A 20,314-nucleotide genomic window follows, 5' to 3' on the forward strand; every position below is an offset into this window, starting at 1 on the left:
TCAAATAAATATTTGAAAGGTACTTTGATGTAGGTTATGCGACACTTAATCAAATTTAAAATTAGAATTAAAAGTGAAATTAACGTTAGACTGGAGGAGATCCATACATTTAATGCATTTTGATTTTAATACCTGCTGCGTTTTAAGTGAGTCATTTTTTACACATAAAAGATTATATTTGAAATTATATCATATTAGTCGATGTTTAAAATCGAAAATAAGTTACAGTGATAAACGAAAGACAGTGTAGAGGTTTTACTCTTTTCAAAGCACTGTTTCTTTATTTCTGCTTCACAGAGATGTTTCTGAAAATGCAGTATTAAAGCTTTATCAATATACGCACACTTCTTTCCAAGGACAAAAAACACTTGTTCTGAAAAATCCTGAAAGGCCACGGTTTCGAGTAAAAATTATAAGAAGTAAAATCTGTAAAAAGATCCTTTGGAAGCAAAGAATGCAACCAAGAAGAATAATAGCAGACTCGGTTTGATTGAGTCTGTTCATAAGAGGTAATGAAATGTGCAACACTTCTCACGCCCTTAGCACCAGCTTAAACGGAACTCTATTACACATATGTTAAATGGACTCCATGATCCCACAGTACCAGAAAATATAACAACACTTTCAAAGCTAAGAACGCAACTATTGAAAAGCAAAGTAATTGCAGGCTTGCTTAGATTAAGTCTGTATATTGTTCTTAATATTTGACTTGTATTTCAAAACATTGATTCTGTCAACATCGTTAAAATTCAGCATAAATTCTTCCGTTCAAGGAAGATTTAACCTATGTCGAAAACGGCATATAAATGCTCAGAAAATGTTTGTAAAATCTCAAACTCCTTTTAAACGCAGACGGAAGTATTGAATAAATGCTTGATAAGCTTATTGTGTCGGATGCCTCTCCGTGCATTATTACAAGCATGGCAGGCAATTCCTAACCTTCCGTCAGGAAGCTGGATGACTTTCTGGTATCAAAATATTATTTCAGGCATAGGCGGGCACCTGGGTAGAACTTCCGTAAGCCACCTGGATGGCTGACTCGTATTAAATATTAAAATCAGACGGAATTATTATATCTAAAAGTTGATAAGCATTTATGTCAATATGGTTTTGTTCGGTCGTCCTGTGATCCACATTTGTATCATAATCCGGAAGCGGCAAAGACTTGCATAGTAACAGATACAATGGTTGTAAGTTTAATATACGTACATATATGAATTATATTTCTTTTATTAGTAGCCGCGCAAACAACATATAACTGGTAACTATTTCTGCTGATATAACTTCCAACATTTTAACTGAAACATAGTGTTTATACCAAGAATTAGAGACTAAAAGCACTATTTTTGTAATCAAATGCTAACTATCCGGGATATTGTCGGAATCGCCAAGTAACTCGAACTTTTGAAAAACTGTACATGAGAAATATGTTTGGGCATATCTAGAAACAAAATTAGTGTTGTTATAGATTAAACGAACTTAAAACAACTTCCGCTGTATCATGTGCCAGCCATAGTGAAAACAAAAGTATCGTATTTATTATTTATTATACAAGAGGTTGAGTTATTTACTCAAAAACGCTCTTTTTTTAGTGAGCTGATCATTTTTAATCCGATGCACTTTTTTAGCTTTTCAAATCGTTCGTTATATTCCATTGCTTTTGTATTGAAAATGAGAAGACTTCTTCCTACCTTTTCTACATAGTTTTTGAACTGATAGGAGAATGGATTATTCTTGTTACAGACATCTTTACCTTTTTATGAGATTACAGATAATGTTTGTTCTCAGTAGTGTCATTCAATACGCTATAGATCATAAAAAGTAATTATGGCATTTAATGAAATGATATGAATGTAAACCAGTGAAATGAAATGTCTAACATCAGTAAAGATCAGATATTAAAATGATATAAAAGAGATAAGCACACAGTTTTTTCAGAACTAAAAGTGTATTAACGGTAGTTCCACAAAAAAAGGAAATATTATCTTGTTATGAGAAGATATAAAAGTAATTATGTGAAAAGAATGTCTGGCTTCGGTAAATATCATCGATAAGTTGATGTGCGTTGTGGTAATAAGATACACTTTCAGGGCTTAATCTCTTAAGGCTGCAATAAAGAATCGAATTTTATGCTTGTTGATATATATAAGTGTTAGTAGAAAGTTTTAGATTGTTGCACGCAGTGTAATGAGCTTTATAATTTGTATTACGTGAATGCTTTCTGCGTTAATATCATAACGCCTGACGTTTATTATGCACCATGATCCGGTTCCAACTACACAGTGGTACTTTAAAGCGGTGCCCCATTCTTCTCCTTAAGTTTTAGATTTTGTCTCCACTGTATGTAGCTTTCAGACCGTGCATATTTTAATAGCTTACTCATATACACTGCAGTACTGATACGGTTGCGAGATACTAAGCTTTTCACATTTGGATCATTTGTTCTTTGTGTTAGTTCTGGGATATAATTTGCCTGTTATGTACGTTATCCATCTGAAAGTCAACGGCTTGTATAACTGATTTATTGGCACCGTATAAAGACAAACAATGCTATACGCGTATTTTTTTTTATAGAATTAAATAAATTAATTTCGTGATATAATTTTGTTCAAATAAGTATCAAGTCTCGTTTTCAGCCTGCAGATGACGCTTGTGTATTAGCGAAAGAAAGTTATGTCAGCAAATAAAATATGACTTTCATCCACGGAAATATGGACACACTTTTATCAATAGTACATGCCCTGCCTCGACCCAGTAATGAAAGATGAAAAAAATCACCGTGAGGAGAACTCATTTCCGAACTTTATGACGCGTGAATATAATTCAGATAGTTGATAGACATTATTTGCCGCTTGTTTATTGATAATTACTTTCATCTAAGGTTGGTCGAATGCTTAATATAGCTTAAAATGAGGAACAGGCTATTTGCTTTCGTTATATAAGTTGATGGATGTATTGTGCAATTGTACAACTGAATGACGCTTACCATTAAACGTTTCATTTGTGAGAAAGTGACTTGTCAGCGTTCCAATGACAGAATATCATACACATATTTTCCACACTGCTATAATTATATAGAATAGTCTAATGAGTGCTTAAAATCATAAATCAATATTTCCAAGCTGAAAATTACGGTATAGCATCATATGAATGTTTATGTAAATATAGGTTGCAAAGAATTGATCTAATTATTTCTTGAATGATAATAAAACGACCATAAAACTCAAAAAGAAAAAACAATAACAGACTCAGTTTCCCGCATTTTGCTACCATTACTTTTATAAGAATTCAACTAGCGGGGACTTCAGTGTGCATACTTTTAAAAATCACTTTTAGGTATGGCACCATATGTGTTAAAAGGAAAGTTTGTATCTTACAATAAGCCGGTTTAAAAATACTGGAGGTGGTTTTACCGTTGACCATTCCAAGGCGGTGCCCTACCGTGTTCCTTTCTTTGTTTTGTCGTTGTTGTCGATTGTGTCGCTGTGTCTATGTATTTTGTGTAGATTTTAATCTTTTATACAACTGCTGTGGTGTTTTATTTTGAGAGCGATTCCTAATTGATCTTTGTTGCAATGATCACAGAATATTACTTAAAAGCTTTAATGTAACATTTTCTATTTTATCTTTTAAATTATCTTTTTATCTATTGCAGACATTTAGATATGTAATGTCTGTATTAAATGGACAGTGAGGTAATTGACAATAGAACACTTTTGAATATCAATATAACAATACTAAAGTCAGTGTATTAAAACAAATTTATGATCTATACTTGTAGATTTGTTCTTATGCAATCGAAAAAATAAACTTTATGATGGCAGTTCACATTTCTATAAATTTCTATTCCATCATGTCCATACAGAATAAGTCAACCTCAAAACCAACAAGAAATAAACCTGATATTTGAAGCTAGTTTGATCTAAATAGTTTTTGCATTCGTATGCACCCAATGGATGTAACTGACTGATGACATACTTAAATAGTTTTGAAGATTAATCTTCAAAGTATTCGGATTATTACGAAACATAAAAGGTTTCAATTGCTTTATGGGATGCTCTGATGCTAAATGGTCCATTGCATTATTTTCTTAATGGAAACATCAACAACTCAAAAGCATTTAGTAATACTGAAATCTTTCAGTAAACATTTAGTTTAGTCATCAACATCTTTTTAACATGAGTTTTTGCAGTACAGGCACTATATAAAAGGGAGGTAATTTGAATTTCGAAGCACAATTCTCGAGTAAAATGTTCCAATATTATTTTAGTAAACGGTTTTAGTTTGTTCCTATTAAACAAAGTTATCGGGCAATCAAAATGTTCCTGAAATATCTGTTTCTTAGATTCTAAAGCATAAACACATAATTCTGTTAACATCAAGAACAGTTTCCCTGTTTTCTTGAAATATACATTTATGACCTTTATAATTATACAGACATATGTTACCACATAATATTAATATTCTGTAGCACTTCTGATTATGCAAACTGAACACATTTAGAAATGGAAATCATTTTTAAAGAAACTTCAAAGATAAAGTATAAACTAATTAATAAATTGAAATCAAATAGAAAATTAACATCGGTTACTTTTCATTAATGATTCTATCATGTAATATAAATGAGTCATAATTATGAAATAAATCTTCGTTACATTTCATAAACATACGGACTATTCACGTTCATCGTTCACTAGAATATTTATCTAGAAAATATTCAGATATATTTATACAACTTGGCAAAATGAATAAACTTATTGTGAATTTAGAGCTGCAATCATCATAAAATGTCAATATCCAGTTATGGAAAAAAATCCAATTTAAGCGGCAAAATATATTGTACATATATAACTATTTGTACTTCTACATTTTTACTGATTAGACGTATTCATCAAACGTTTGCTTTGCAGTAACAGTTTCTTTTCTCAAGTTTGAATTTTCAGGAAAAAATAACACTAAGTATTTGTTAAATGATTTTAACATCATATTAAGGATCATAACTTTAAATAATTTATTTATTTAGAGAAATCATGCAAATTGTCCAGATGACCTCCGCTCTACCCGCGGAAGAATAAAAGTTTCGAAGAACATCTGTCATTCTTTTGATATCACGATATTCTCCTTGAAAAAAAAAAAACAAAACAACAGAACATTTTCACCTTATTAATATTCTTCTTTTATATATTAGAACTAAAACTTTATATTTTATCAGTAAGAAATTAAATACTGTTATTTTGTAACAGTGCCTTCAGCAAATATTGCCTTTCAATAACCACTTTTGTTAATGAACATGTAAAAATAATACACTTTGTTAAGGAATTAGAGCCTGAAGTTCAGTATTTTATATCTTCAATTAATCAGTAAGGAATGTATAAGCATCAGCTTCTTTGTTTTACTTTTTCATATTAGGAGTGTATCATGGTGACAGTTATTTTTTCTAAATTTAAGTATGATGTACCTAATTACCGTGCTGCCATACCTATATACATGCATATTCGGATCGACGATACATATGCAATGAAAATGAAGTCCGGTCCCTATTTTGGTGCTGCCAATAGGAACGGCTACAATACTTACGATAAAATACAAAAGATCGGTTGTTTATATAAAACTCTCATTAGAAATTTAGCATCTGATACATGATATTCACTGTGAAAACACTTAAATCAATTAACTTGTTAATACGTACCGAAGGTAAATATTTACTTCAATGATTTGTATCCATATAACGCCATAAAGCAAACATTTATTTACGTTTATGATCAATAAAGTATTAAACTGTAATGGACCAAACTGATGATGAAATAGATAGTTTAATATTTTTGTTGAAACTAGATAAACATATCTTACTGCGAAAAATATCCCTTTTATCGAAACACTGATTAACAAATGCTGAATGACCTGTATTATCATCTCAAATATCATAAAATTGACATTAATTTGATATAATTTAAAATAGTAATCAAATAACTTAAGTCAGTCTCACTCGATCCGTCATTTATGTACATTTTAAGCAAAATTTTCAAATATTTTGTTGATAATTGAATACAAAATTAATATAGCCAATCATGTAACAAAACGTTATGTATTTACTGCATTAATTTCACGAGTTTCAAACAATTTATATTCTTATATCTTGCAATCTTCCAACAGCAACTCCGAACTCGATGAAATAGACAAAACTGTGTATGGTGTACTGCATTTTACCCATTCCCCATTTTTGATATATTTAATATGATGTAAATGTATCTGTTTTTGAACGTTAGAAGTAACCCTACCATACTGTCTTTTGTTTGATTTAAATCATTTTTGGCCAACCTGATTGTTCTGTAATTCTATTTTTAAAGTACACTGTGTTGTGATTATCAGATTTAATCTCTACTTTAGTGGTACTCGTATATATGGATACTTATATAACAAGGTTTGTTTCTTTTAAAGTGTGTATAGTTTTTTTGTAATTCTACTTTAAGAATAATTATGCACAGTGTGCCGTTTTATTTTTGACGATGATCATTTCATTTTATTGTGCACATATGAGACTCACATTTATAAATAAAGTATATCAACTAGAATAAAGTCTATTAATGACAGAAAATTTCAGAAATTTGTATTGTTCAGTATTGTATTGTTCTCTTTAATTAACATATTTAATAATCATTAGAAGTGTAAATATGTCGACATTGTTTATTATGATGTACTTAAGTATCTCACAACCTTTACAAAATATATTTATATCGTCATACATTTTTAATGGCATTTAAAGAAAGATATCAATGTCTATTTATTCATATTTGTTGTATTTCAACAAATAAAATAAGATACCTTTCTTCTCATTGACCGACGGAATTTATGATCATATTCGTTATTGTTAATAGAGGATCATTATAAAAGAAATCCCTGTAAAACCAGGTCATAGTCAGTCAGACAGGAAGTATCATAGACTAGGTCATTCAGGAAAACTTCAACTAATGAATATCTGCTGGTTACGCTGTCTGATTTATTTTATTTCTGCATCCAATTGGAGAAGAATTTGTAGCAAATTGAAAAAAAAAAAACGAAGTTTATTTGGAATTGATTCATTCAAACCATTGTTAGTATTTATGTAGTCCAGATTTCTTTATGTTTTGAAAGTGTCCCGTGACGTACATCCGATGTATAGGCATGATCCTGTAAAGAACTCGTCTATTCATTACTCATAAAATGTAGTGAAATAACCTAAGCAAAACTAATAAAAGTTTGGCAGTGTTAGCAGGTAAATACTCATTTGTTGTAAGGAATTCAGTAAACACTTGTATTTAACTTGTTTATACATATGGTAACACTTCTAAAGCACTGATAATTGAGGTATAAACTGAATACATACATATCATTGTTAACATTTCCCGACTTTAATATCCTTTTGAACTATCTAGCTTGTACTTTTGTTTTGTAGCACTTTACATAACGAAACAATAAAAAACTCATTTGCAATTTTATTAAATTTTGATTCCATTATTACATATACATTTTTAAAGATTTATTTCACACATGACTACGATATAACAATTAAAGTACGTATTGCACTAGGTTGAACCTACATTCCTTATTTAGCATATACCTGTACTCCTTTTTATTACAAGTACTAGTGGGTTATTTAAATAAAAAATGAGTCGCGGAGGCACTTTGATCTGAGATGTTAAAAATTCAAACCGAAAATTCAAATCTGGGCCTGGTAAAATCAAGCCAATTACAATATCCTAGATCAAATTATTGTTTTAATAATCCTAGTTCGTATTTTTTAATTTAATCGTTTGTGTCAATATGCGTAACAATCAAAATGAGCTGTGACTAATTCTATGGCTATGCATTTTTAAAGATTACCCCAAGGTATCATTGCATTCTTCGTTAATTTACAGTCATCTTTCAGTTCAGTCTTTTTATTTCTTGTAGTATTTTCTGACCCTTTGGGATCATGTTATCCATTCAATCTATATGAGTTTAGGTGGCGTACGTGGTGTTAAACGTTCCATTACCTCACGATACAGACTCATTTAAACTGTCGGTAACAAAGTTTTCCGTGCCCAAATGTTTTTGGATTTCTTTATTTTTGTGCACGTAACACTTAAATTGAATACAATTAAGGGGTTACTCTCTTTTTATCTTCAAAGGGCTAAAGGCTTTTAAAAAAGACTTACATCAATATTCACCGTAATTAAAACTAATCTGGAGAATGGAGACTGGTTGACAAATTTTTACCTCTAATTCCCCGCTAATGAAAATCGCTCCGTCTGTCAAAGGCCACTGTTCCAATGTCGATTTTACGTGAAGACTATTACCAATCAATGAGCGGTAAATAATGTCTATCTACTACATTAATGACATACACGGTTCATAAATTTCGTATCAAATCCAGTAATGAGTTCCAATTATGATGCTTCGTTATTTCTTCTTTTTTCCTCTTTAGATCTTTTATATTGTCATAACTGAAAGCTTGGCGTAAATACGTCGAAAACGAAAATTCAGTATGTTATCAATAAAGGTCTAAAGTCTATATTGGTTAAAGTTATAATGGTACAAGCGTGGTAGAGTCGGATGTACAGGTCTTTTTGCCGCTGTACAATTGTGAAAAAGTATTATTATTATTATTATTATTATTATTATTGTTATATACCACATTTATATAGCACTCCTTTCATATAAAAATACATTCAAAGGTGCTTTCAATAAAAGCATCTATATAATGTTCGATAAATAAAATGGTATCATAGAATGAATTTAAAATATTACATTACTTTACAGTAATAAGATACAGAGCGTTTTACATTAAAGGTAAACAGATCAAAACATAAAACAAAATACAATAGCGGAAAACATTTGCTGATCTGTCAAAGTTGCAGTTTAGAACAGAATAGAACAGAAGAAATGCTACACCTTGGACAGACAAAATTAACCAGTATGATTCCTGTAAAAGTATATATATGGTCGAACAGATTGGGTGTAAAAAGTTAGAAATATTTTCATTCTCATACATCATTCTGATGGTATAAATGGTATTTGGTTTATACAGATCAACAAGGACGAACATATACTTTGATCTTTATATGGTATTATTAGAAATGCATCTGTAACTATTGGACGATCATGTTTCTTGTTCATTATCTACTCAATTTTCTACCAAATATGTCATTCTTAAATTATTAAATATACCGTATTCCTGTGTCATGTTTATTCTCACGTGGACATTATATTTGTAAAGAAAATGCGATAAAGATGGTGTACTATGTACAAGTCTTCAACAAAGCTGTTCTTTTCTTTACATAAAAATGGGCTAAAATTAGATGACATTTATTTTGCATGAAACGGATTCAAAAACCAGCTAGTGTCTTATAGACATATTACGTATTGCCACGATCTCGCAAACATATTACATGTGTGCGCGGAATGGCATTATCTTAATGGTGACGGCTTCTAGAACTTCACCGTGTTATAGAAACTTAATTTTTTCATTTTTAAATACAAATGGATATGGTCAGTTTACCATATATTTATGAAGATGAGACTTAATTATCAACAGTATTCATCAAAGCTCGCGAATAATAAGAGTATAACTATATAAATTTGATTTTTGTTTGACAAATAGAAGTAAAAACAACAATATTTTGATCTTTAGAGGATTGATTTGACTGTAAATGCCCTAAATATGAAGTAGAATCAGCATTATTATCACGCAATACATGCTTTCTAAAACAGTAATATCTCGATTTATTATATCTTTTTTTTTTCGTTATATAGTAATGCTGCTAGAAACAGAATATTTTCAGAGTAGTAAAATAGAAAAAATCTTACATGAGTATTAAAGGCATGCAACGGAAAAATGGTCATAAATCTGTAAAACGATCCTTTGGAAGAAAAGATTGCAACCAAGAAGAATAATAGCAAAACTTGTGTAAATTTACATTGTATATGTCAATTTATATGAAACTTAACAATCTTGCTTTGTTGAGAGTGTTTTCTCTTTGAAATACTCATCTGTTTTGTTATTTTAATTTCAAGTTATGCATAAATAGTTTTATTTGGCAATGTTGAACGGAGAATGATCATATACTTTTGCAACATAAAAAGGAACTGTTTGCGTAAAGACATTAAACTTGTCTAATCATGTGATAACATTTTACAAAACTGATCTGCACTGAAAACATCAGATTAAAGCATATACATTTACATCTTACATTTTGTATCAAAGGCGATATACATCTGTTCTTTGTTTTAATTGTATGTTTTTATCAGTACCAACTGTTTTAAATAGTGTTTTTGCAAAATATATTAATTGCCTTGTCCTTAAAACATTTTAACATTGGATGGTAATTAGCATTTTAATTTGACAATGCTTTAGATGAAAAACTATTTTGCATTTTTTACGTTTCAATGGCATTGTAACCAATAATTAAGAATTTCTAAGCATTTCAATAATAAAGGGCGTGTGCACTACTGAACATATGATATATAACGGTAAAAATATGAAAGTTTCACTTTAATGTTGTGGCGGACATAATACATAGATTTTCATTCGTTTTCAGTAGGCGACTTCTTCTTGCACCATGTCGATAACATTATTAAGCTGGCTGTTAGTCTATTAGTTGGTCTAATGTATTTGAACAGAATGAAAAAATATCCTAAATTTTTAAAAATCCCTTAAGTCACTAGCGCAACATATAATACTGTATAGAAACCATACAAGCCTTACAACGGTTCATCTGCTTGTCTAGGAGAATCATTATGACATTTTATGTTTGTGAGTCTAAGCATTCCCCGGTATTGATCATAATCGTTTTATGTAAACTGATCTACTGACCCGAAAGCGTTATAATTCTTTAAGTAACCAAGGACATTCTCTCATTACATTTCAAATCTTAAAGTTTCAAAATCTTTCATTAAAGAATTCGACCATATTCTTAAACCATTGTAACCCTTTAACTTACTAACATTTGATCCATAAGAATCAACAGCTGAAATGCTTGGCCTTTTATTATCGGAAACGGTTTTCGGTCCAACGTCGTTTTGACATTGTGTGAAAAGCACATATGACTGTTAGTGCACAACGGATACAAAACCTTCACAAACTGACTGCAAGCAAATATTGAGTCTCTTTAAAGGAAATACTTAATTCAGCTAAATTATAAGAAATGCTTAGAAAAAAAGCGAGTAAGAAACTATATTACGCACCGTATATGCATCAAGTGTTTTTGTCGTTTCAATGCAATCATTCTGCGAGATCTGTCGCAGATTGTTAATCACGAACTTGTGATGCCCCCCGAAGACATGTATTGCATGCTAGTATCAGACGGGCAGTAATTAGTGTCTGCCTTTTGGAAATTGCACGTCATGGGAAAAGAAGACCAAAAGCACATCAAATGCTCACTGGTTGAATGATATAAACAGTCTACGCATGCAAGAAAGAGATACGTTTGAAAATACAATTGAAATTTCAATTCAGAATAATCACATGTCTCGTAGATGTATCAACATTTTGTCATTAACATTTAACATATTGTAGAAAATATGGTCTTAAACATTCATAAAAAGTAACAACCTTTCATGTTTTATTCATTTGCATGACGAGGTTGACTTTAGCACAGTAAAATGGCATTATTTATCGCTGAATGAATGATTATTACCATAATATCTGTTTCATATCGAAGCTTTAATTTGACAACAATTCTTTTCTTCTTAGTAGACACTACTTATATTTATGCGGTATCTCGTGAATTTCGTAACTTTAAAATGTTTATGATTATTCCTAAAAATGTCAAATACGATACAAACCAGATTAGTCGAGTTTCTGTAATGGTGAACACTGATGTCCTTAAATGTGTGGCGCGGTGGAATTTGACCATTGACTCTGTTGGTGCGAGTTGAATTTCTGTTAGTTTAAGAGCTTCTTTCTAATTTAGGTGAGAGTACTGACCAGAAGTACAGGAAACGTTTTGTGGACTTAAATTACATTGCAATTGATGTAAACTACAAGCTTTACCTTTAACCAGTTATTGTACTTTTAACTCCGGATATAATAGTCATCATGTCAGTGCCTATGTAGTGTATGTATTGTCTCATAAATGTTAGAAATAAAATTTTACTTTGCTATTTTCTAACGTCATAAGTTAGTACCACTTCTAATTCATAGTATAAGAACTTGGTCTAAAATCTGTAAAATAGATGATTACATGTATTGATCTAATTACGTCTGAAACCACACTTATGTCCAGTACATGAAAACTTGTCTAAATACAAAATTGATGTGCACTCATGCCAATGTTCATACCTAAAGAACCAGTGTAACATAAAAAAAAACACTTACATGCAGTTTTCTTTTCATAAATATGTCAGTTCTCATGAAAATGTTCGAGACATGAATGTAACTAAAAGCTTTACATGCAATTTAAAATGTATACATATGTCATTACAATGGCAGTGTTCATGAGACATGAACTTTCTAAAGATCCTATGTTACAAATTTGTTTTTAATGTTCTATTTACAGATTTGGCAATATCCATGCCAGTGCTCATGACATGAACTTATTAAAGATCCTGCAATTTTTTATTTACAGATATGTCAGTACCCTTGTCAATGTCAAGTACATGAACTATAGTGCGACGTCGTTGTGTCAATAGTGAAAACTGTGTTCATTTTTTTTACGGATATAGCAATATCCATACCATTGTTCATGTCATAAACTTTTTAAAGAACCAGCATCTTTTTTTATTTACAGATATGTCAGTATCCATGTCAGTGTCCTGTACATGAACTTAAGTGTGACGTCGGTGTGTCAATAGTGAAAAATGGTTGTGGTTGTTGCTACATGTGCGCGAGACAACATGGCGATCTCTGCAATGTTAAGGACGTTTGTGATGTAAAACAGGACCTTTTCTGTGATATGTCTGCTGGGAACGTACCTGGAGTTGGAATTTGCAAAGGTTCACCTACATTTGATAAGAACTTGTGTAATTATTTCGAAATGTCTACGCATATATTAAGAATGCACACATGAACAGAAGTCAGAAATACTTACGTCTCCATTGGTAATTGATAATGTGGCTATTTGATAAGAAGTGATGATGAGTTACTCTGAAAATAAACTTTCTTTCATTCCATGTTTTATATCCGCTGGTGCGTCTAAACATTGCAGGTAAAAGAGGACGGTAATATAATACGGCATCAAGTTAAGTTACCGTTAATGCGTTACATATCTGCATTGCAAAAGTTACGATATATAAAACAAGTACTTAACTGCAATATGATTTTTGTCGTGTTTTCTAATTTAAAACAGATATTAATCAGCCTCCTTTAACTGCAATTGTTGTTTCAACTGTTGCATTTAGACAAAATGAGATGTACAGGAGATGATACAGTTAAAAATTAGCAGTCAGGGAATTTTACTTATTTCATTAATTGCAACGTGTAATAAATCTTCAAGCACTGTCAGTTTTGCATTTCAGCCGTGATAACATGTATTTCCTGTACTGTCCAGGAACCGGGTCAGTCAAACCGATTTTGCAACATTTTCATTTTTGCCGTGTTGTGCCACCTGTAGAATTGCCACTTTTTGTATTTCAGTCGTGCAGTGAATGTTCCGAATATCAACGTTTTTCGTCAAATCGTTTATGTTGTGACGGCTACGCAATTTATATACATGTTTGTGATTATACTGCATTCACTGTCGATACGACTATGAAGCCCCAGCTTTACTGACTTGTTTCTTGAAGACTAGTTGTTCGAGACGTTTCCATTTCTTCTTTCAGCTAATGTATCCAAACCTTGTATTGTGGATGGTATGCGATATGAAGACGGCGAGAAGTTCAAACCAGAATGTTCCAGACTGTGCACGTGCCAGAATGGAAACTATGGTTGCGTCGATTTGTGCCCAGATGAACACAGAATTCCCTCCAAGACACATTGCAAGTAAGATACTAAACGAAATTTAGATATCTTGCAGATGCATGTACTGTATTCGTAGTAATTTTGTTGGAATTAAAAAGAAGAATCCTTTGATATTAGGTCAAGACTTTTAAGACACAGGTGAAATGTATTATTATTTGTTGCATGGCGATTGAGTGTTCATAATAATCTTTCTTAGCGTGGTAAAACTTTGAAATGCTTTCAGGATAGTGTCTACAAGGAACAAAATTCTATACATATCAGCAACGGTCATGAGAACGTTTTCTTTTTTATTTCACATCGGATACATTATCTAGCAGACAAGCTATTAGAAATTGGAAAGATAATCTTGAAATTTTATCTAGCAGACCAATAACTGGAAACAGGAAAATTTATCTGAAGTCCCAAGACGCGTTGTCAACAATAAGTTACATCACAGACCGAGACAGCTCACGCAAGACTTATTTAATGTTTGTTGTACTTATATTTCATACATCAATACACGCGTGACAGATATCATATAATAAAGAATAGTTAATATACAAACGTCTTGTGCTAGGAAATATCAACCAGTGTTTAAAAAAATGAAAAGCGAGAAAACAGGTATAAAATTTATAAAAAGCTGCACCCTATTACGACAAAAGCAGATACTGAAAAAGACGAAGAATCTTTGACATTTTCGTTTGAAATATTCTTAAATTTGGATAAATGTAATATCACATGCGTTATATATGCATGTTTTTATTGTTTTTACATGGATTTTGGTCAATTGTACAAAATTTTATAAACTATTACAGTGTTCAATCATACGTTTCCTTCAACAGTTTTTATTATTATATATCACATTAATCATCAAACCTTTGAGTTTATAGATTTAAGCAGACTATACGGTATCATTTTCAATTTTCAAAGTCTTTCTTTTATATATTATATTTAAACACCCCGTACTTGATAAGGTTGCTAATTTTTGTGTACATCTGTTTAGTAACAGTTTTTAATTTGTGATGCATTTTAGTACCTATTTTTCATTTACATAAAGTCTAAAATAATGTCAATATTCTTACCAGTTTGGTCTCAATCTATTTCTCTCATATAAAATACATAATGAGAACTATTTTCAGACGACCAAGGCTATTGACCGTAAGCGGTCAGTGCTGCAAGCAGTGGACATGTGACATTCAAGAGGAACCGATGCGTGAAAGGTCAGGCAAAGGAATTAGTACAAGACATATCAGCAATGATAACAGACAACCATTGGAAGTAGGGGCATATACAATGATGGGTATGTGTAAACAAACAATGACAGTAGAAAGAATGGAAGAGTAATATATTGTGGTATCGGCCAACTGCCCAGTATTATTTTGAAGTGAATTGCCCCCGCTGCCAATTATAGGATGCAAAGTTACATATGTATATGTATCACAGATTATATACAAAACATTTCCTGTTTATTTTACTTACATTTTACTTAAGTGGAGATTGTATCTAATTTAGAAATGAGAGTAATGGTGGCATGCCTATGCCATTATGGCAGAATACAAACCGGAAAAAAATATCTGAAAATAAAACAGTGGCGAGTGTTAGCTAAAATAGGGTGTACACTCTTTCTAAAAGTCAAAGTGAGTTTTAAAAATCTTCTTGCAAAATATTTTCAGACAGTGATATATAATTGATCTTCCATCCAAATACACAGCCTTCTTGCATTGTAAAACAGTTCAATGTTGATGCTTGTAATAATCAATAGTCCCCTTCTTTCCTCTACCTTTTAAGATAATATACAGGAAAAACTTCCACAACTGAACGGAGTCCACCTTCATATTCCGTATTATGTTATCAAGAAATCAATGCTATTACTTTGTGGACTCGGCATTCTAAACATTGTTACATGTCTACATTTTGTTTCACAGAGAACGACTATTCGAAATATTACCAGTATACACAACCGTCTTGTAATGTAAATACAAGCAATTGGAGTCCATGTTCTAAACAGTGTGATGTGGGTGTGTCAAAAAGGACTGTGACGGATACAAAATGTAAGGAGACGGTGGAGACTCGACTATGCTACCTTAGACAGTGTAATGCAATCATTCCAAAAAAGGTTGGTTATCCATTATGTTTTTATTAAGATACAAAGTCAGAATGTTACCGCAGCTTTTGATATTTGTCCGTTCACATTAGTTACTTCTAAACATATGCAACAATACCAAGGTAGTAAATGGTAGAAAATACACGCATGTCCTAATCATAGACTTTTTGAGTCTCAAATACGAAAGATTGAAAATATTTTAGAAAAAAGTGTTTACTGTTAATACGACTAACCCCGTGTAAAATATAACTTTTCACAAGTGATTGTTGCATTATATTTAATAAGCGTCCTCCAGACGTGAAAATATTTATAGGTTATTAGCTTTGTATCGGGAAATATGCACGAGTTCTTCAGCGGAAATATTGCGCGACTTTAGGAGCGCAATATTGTTCCGCTGAAGAACGAGTGCATATTTTCCGATGCAAAAATAATAACCTGTTTATTACATACGCATCTACACGTATAAATATAATGTAAATATCATAAATTAGTTCAATAGCTTGAATAAAATTAACAATACTGAACTAAATAGAAAAAATAGTGTAACAACACACACAGAATTACGTCACGCACCCGATATGAAATTCAGGCGTCAGTGTATGGAAAAATATTGACGTTTCCGGTACCAGTGTAACTTAACGGGGAAAAGAAACGTGTATGTAATAAAAGATTTTATAACTGGTCTAATTAGCTGTCATATGAAATTATTATTGTCTAATGATGGCTTTATGTTCCGGGACGTTCACTTACATATTTTGTAAGTAAATGCACCTTAATACTCAATGGAATGACCTAAAAAGTCAGTAGCACAAGACTTAGTAGTAATTGGAATTTACAGGGGCTTGAGGATCTACATACACCAGAAATTTGTGTTTACCTACAGCGTTTTAATAAGAATTACTTGAATAAGAATTATTTGTTGCCGGAAGTATTTGGTATAAGATTCAAAAATGTTACATGCAATATACACAAATGCCTAAATTTTTAAATTGATATTATTACGCATTTGTCTTAATCGCATTGTTTTGAAAACTACAAATTTGTTAAGCAAACACGACATAAAATGAAGGCAGGTAATAGTTCAGAATAGTTCAATTACAATTTCTATTGCAAAATACTGCATTGCTTTGAAATTAATAAACTGAATGTTGTTTTTTTTTACAGAGGAACTTAAAATGTACGCCGACGTCAAGAATGCCCGGAAAGCAGCGTCTGAAATATGAAGATTGTGTCAGTGTAAAAGCATGGAACCTAAAATTCTGTACAAATTGTAAACGACGCCGATGTTGCTACCCTAGACGAGAGAAAACGCGACAACTTGAATTTCAGTGTAATGACGGCCGAAGAGAGACATTTTCCGTTATGTGGATAAAAAGCTGTCGATGTGATAAGAGATGTTATAAAAAAGACCCACACAGACCTCGAAGACGTAAGGTTCCTAAATGGATCAAGTAAAACAAAAAAAAGCAACATGTATATACAAAGGGCACCCTTTGTTGAAATATTCCATATAATTATTTATTTATCATAACCTCAGAAATGTTTTCACAAACGAAATGAACAGTGATGTGCACTGTTTTTGTTATATGAAAGGAAGGTGTATTAGTTAACATTTTGTGTGTATGGAACACAGTCGTGGCAATAAAATACGTTTTTCACATTCTAAAATAGATATGATACGTGTAGTTTGCTTACACTTTCGATGCCCTTATATCCAAATATCTCCAATACACAAGCTTTGTAAAATGTGAATTTCACTAGAAACTGTTGAAATAAACCTTTTCTTTATGACGAAAAGACACAAATGTCGATAACACAAAAGAAAACGTCTCCTCATAAAATGCACCATTAACAAGCACATACAGTTTGTTTACATATACATAAATAATGTATTCTGCAATTAATCAGCTCAAAATTATGAAGATTGTGTCAGTGTTCTTTATATGTAATGAAATGAAAACAAGAAACGCCATGTTTCAAGAACGAAGATTCCTCAAACTGTTAACCAGTTATCCACAGCATCGCACTTAAGAACGCGCATAGGATCAACACACACTATGACAGAAATGGCATACACAAAGACAACGTGGACAAACGAAATATCAAAGAAACACAGTGTGGCACTTACGCTGCAGAGTACACAGACATGGTAAAACACTTATCGCAAACACAGACATGGCAACACACACTGACACAGATATGGCGAAATATACAGACAACGTGCACAAACGGAATATCAATGGAACACAGTGCGGCACTTACGTCGAAATGTACGTGATTTAACCTTTAACTAAAGGCTGAATTTTAAGGCAATATTGTTATACATTTTATTGGTAATAATGCTTTTGGAACTGGAGAAAAAAACCCCAGCTATTTTGTTATTTTACAGCCCAATGTCTAAGATGTACAGATTCATCTCAAAAGTTAGCTACATAGCTATTTGTCATACACTATGTCGACTAAATCAGGCTCATTTTTTGTTTGTTTAACATCGCACCGACACAAGTATAAGTCGATTAGATACGTGAAAATGATGAATCCTTTAAAGATGACCAACATTCAAAACAATTTATTGATCCTCAACTCAAACCGAGAAATATAAAAAGTTAAACGACATGAATCATAATGTAACTCGATTTGCTGGCGACTGATGTAGTCCTTATATTATATAATAAATTGCATTGATCAATGGATAGATCAAATTAGATAGAAAAAAAAAACTACTGTTGATCTTAAAGAAAAATAATCCATGTTTTCATAAATAATTAAATGTTGATTAGAAAATGAGTTTCGCGCTTAAAATGTATTTCCACTTTATGACATCTACTATATATGCCGGACTATTTCATAAGGGATGTTCAGAAGCTATACGGTATAATTGACGTAACAAAAAATTAAATTAGATATTTCTCGACAATTATCGTTTTATGATCATGATGATATATATTGCTAAAATCGATGTACTTGGCTTGGATCAGGTCTGCATCAGTCACATGCAAAAAGAGTTATTTTATGCTTCCTGTTGTAAACTTTAATTTGTCTGAAACAGAAATTTAGGGTCGGTACATCGCCACTTATACAAGAAGTACCACCTAATTCCATAGAATACAATGGCTAAAGCAAACCACTATGTAGTTAAATTTTGAGGGAGACCTGAAAATAAATCTGTAGCAACAGTCTGGTTTTACACCAGAAAAGTTGATTTGGCAGTGTTGGTTTGAAAAAGCATCAAGTAGTTTAAAGTGTATTCTATTTTAATGTTTTACTTAGAATAAAGAAAATACATATTCGTTTTATGTTTGTGAAGAAACTGTAACTTACTGTATTTTTTTTTATTTTAACAAAGAATTTCACTGGAAATATAACGGGAACAAGCTTCTGTAACTTTTTTTCTGATTTTTGTCCATTGCAAGTAGTGGATATGTGAAATTGCAGCGTATTCCGATTTCGTGTTCAGTCTATACCTTAAACTTTGTCATCGAAAGATGGATTTCATAGAGTACTGGCACAATACTTAAGTATGACATGAGAATGTGTCTAGTGCAAATACCTAAAATAACAAAACAACGATGAAAATAACATGTGCAAGAACCATTACTCCTTTTTGTGTTATGTCCCTTTATCTAATACTCCCCTTCCAAGGGCATAACTCTAAAACTACTTAAGGAATATATGAAAATTGTATACAAAAATAGAGAACATTTCAAAAATTCAAATGTACATGGATCATATTCTACCAATATTACATTTTGAATTATCTCTTTTCATTTTCAATGAAAGTCCATTCTAATTTCGGTTCGGTCTGTAACTTTGTCGTTCATGGATAAATTTGACCAAACATTTACCCAGATATTACATATCAGTTGCCAAATGAATCAGTATAGTGGGTGTGCACGTTTTCAAAAGTATTGTCTTGTTTTGCGCTGCATTTGTGTTTTTAATTTCATTTATTTATTGTTTATAGAGAATTTTGTTATGTATATATAGATTTCAACAGGACTTCGCACAAATGATAATCATGACACGATTATATGTCATTTGTAAGAACCATAACCATGCCCATCTACCTTTTTATGTTATCTCCTTTTATTGTATGTCCTTTTGCAGGGCATAACTCTAAAATAAGTTTAGGAAATGTATGCATACTGCATACAATGGCAGAGGACATTTACAGAAAGTGCAATGTACAAGGACAGTAATGTACTCATTTTACTTTTATCTTTACCTCTCTTTATTGAATGTCCATCCCGATTTCGTGTTCGGTCAGTACATTTATAGTTCATGGACGGACCAAACATTTACTCAGATGTTATATA

The 20,314-nt window shown here is 31.6% G+C and overlaps 1 protein-coding gene across 5 annotated transcripts in view; it reads left to right on the forward strand.

The window, feature by feature from the left end:
- LOC128549122 (CCN family member 1-like) overlaps window positions 1–20,104 on the forward strand; it is an 87,806-nt gene extending 67,702 nt beyond the window's left edge. For all 5 annotated transcript variants that reach the window (XM_053525429.1, XM_053525428.1, XM_053525425.1 and 2 more), the window contains exons 2-6: window positions 12,747–12,951; window positions 13,777–13,936; window positions 15,034–15,194; window positions 15,820–16,010; window positions 17,163–20,104. In XM_053525429.1, the coding sequence (XP_053381404.1) occupies window positions 12,747–12,951; window positions 13,777–13,936; window positions 15,034–15,194; window positions 15,820–16,010; window positions 17,163–17,453 (1,008 nt within the window). In that variant the 3' untranslated portion in view covers window positions 17,454–20,104. The remainder of the gene's footprint in view (window positions 1–12,746; window positions 12,952–13,776; window positions 13,937–15,033; window positions 15,195–15,819; window positions 16,011–17,162) is intronic.
- The last annotated feature ends 210 nt before the right edge of the window (window positions 20,105–20,314 follow it).

The sequence above is a fragment of the Mercenaria mercenaria genome, chromosome 15 (genome assembly GCF_021730395.1).
Source record: "Mercenaria mercenaria strain notata chromosome 15, MADL_Memer_1, whole genome shotgun sequence".
In the NCBI taxonomy this organism is placed as follows: Eukaryota; Metazoa; Mollusca; class Bivalvia; order Venerida; family Veneridae; genus Mercenaria; species Mercenaria mercenaria.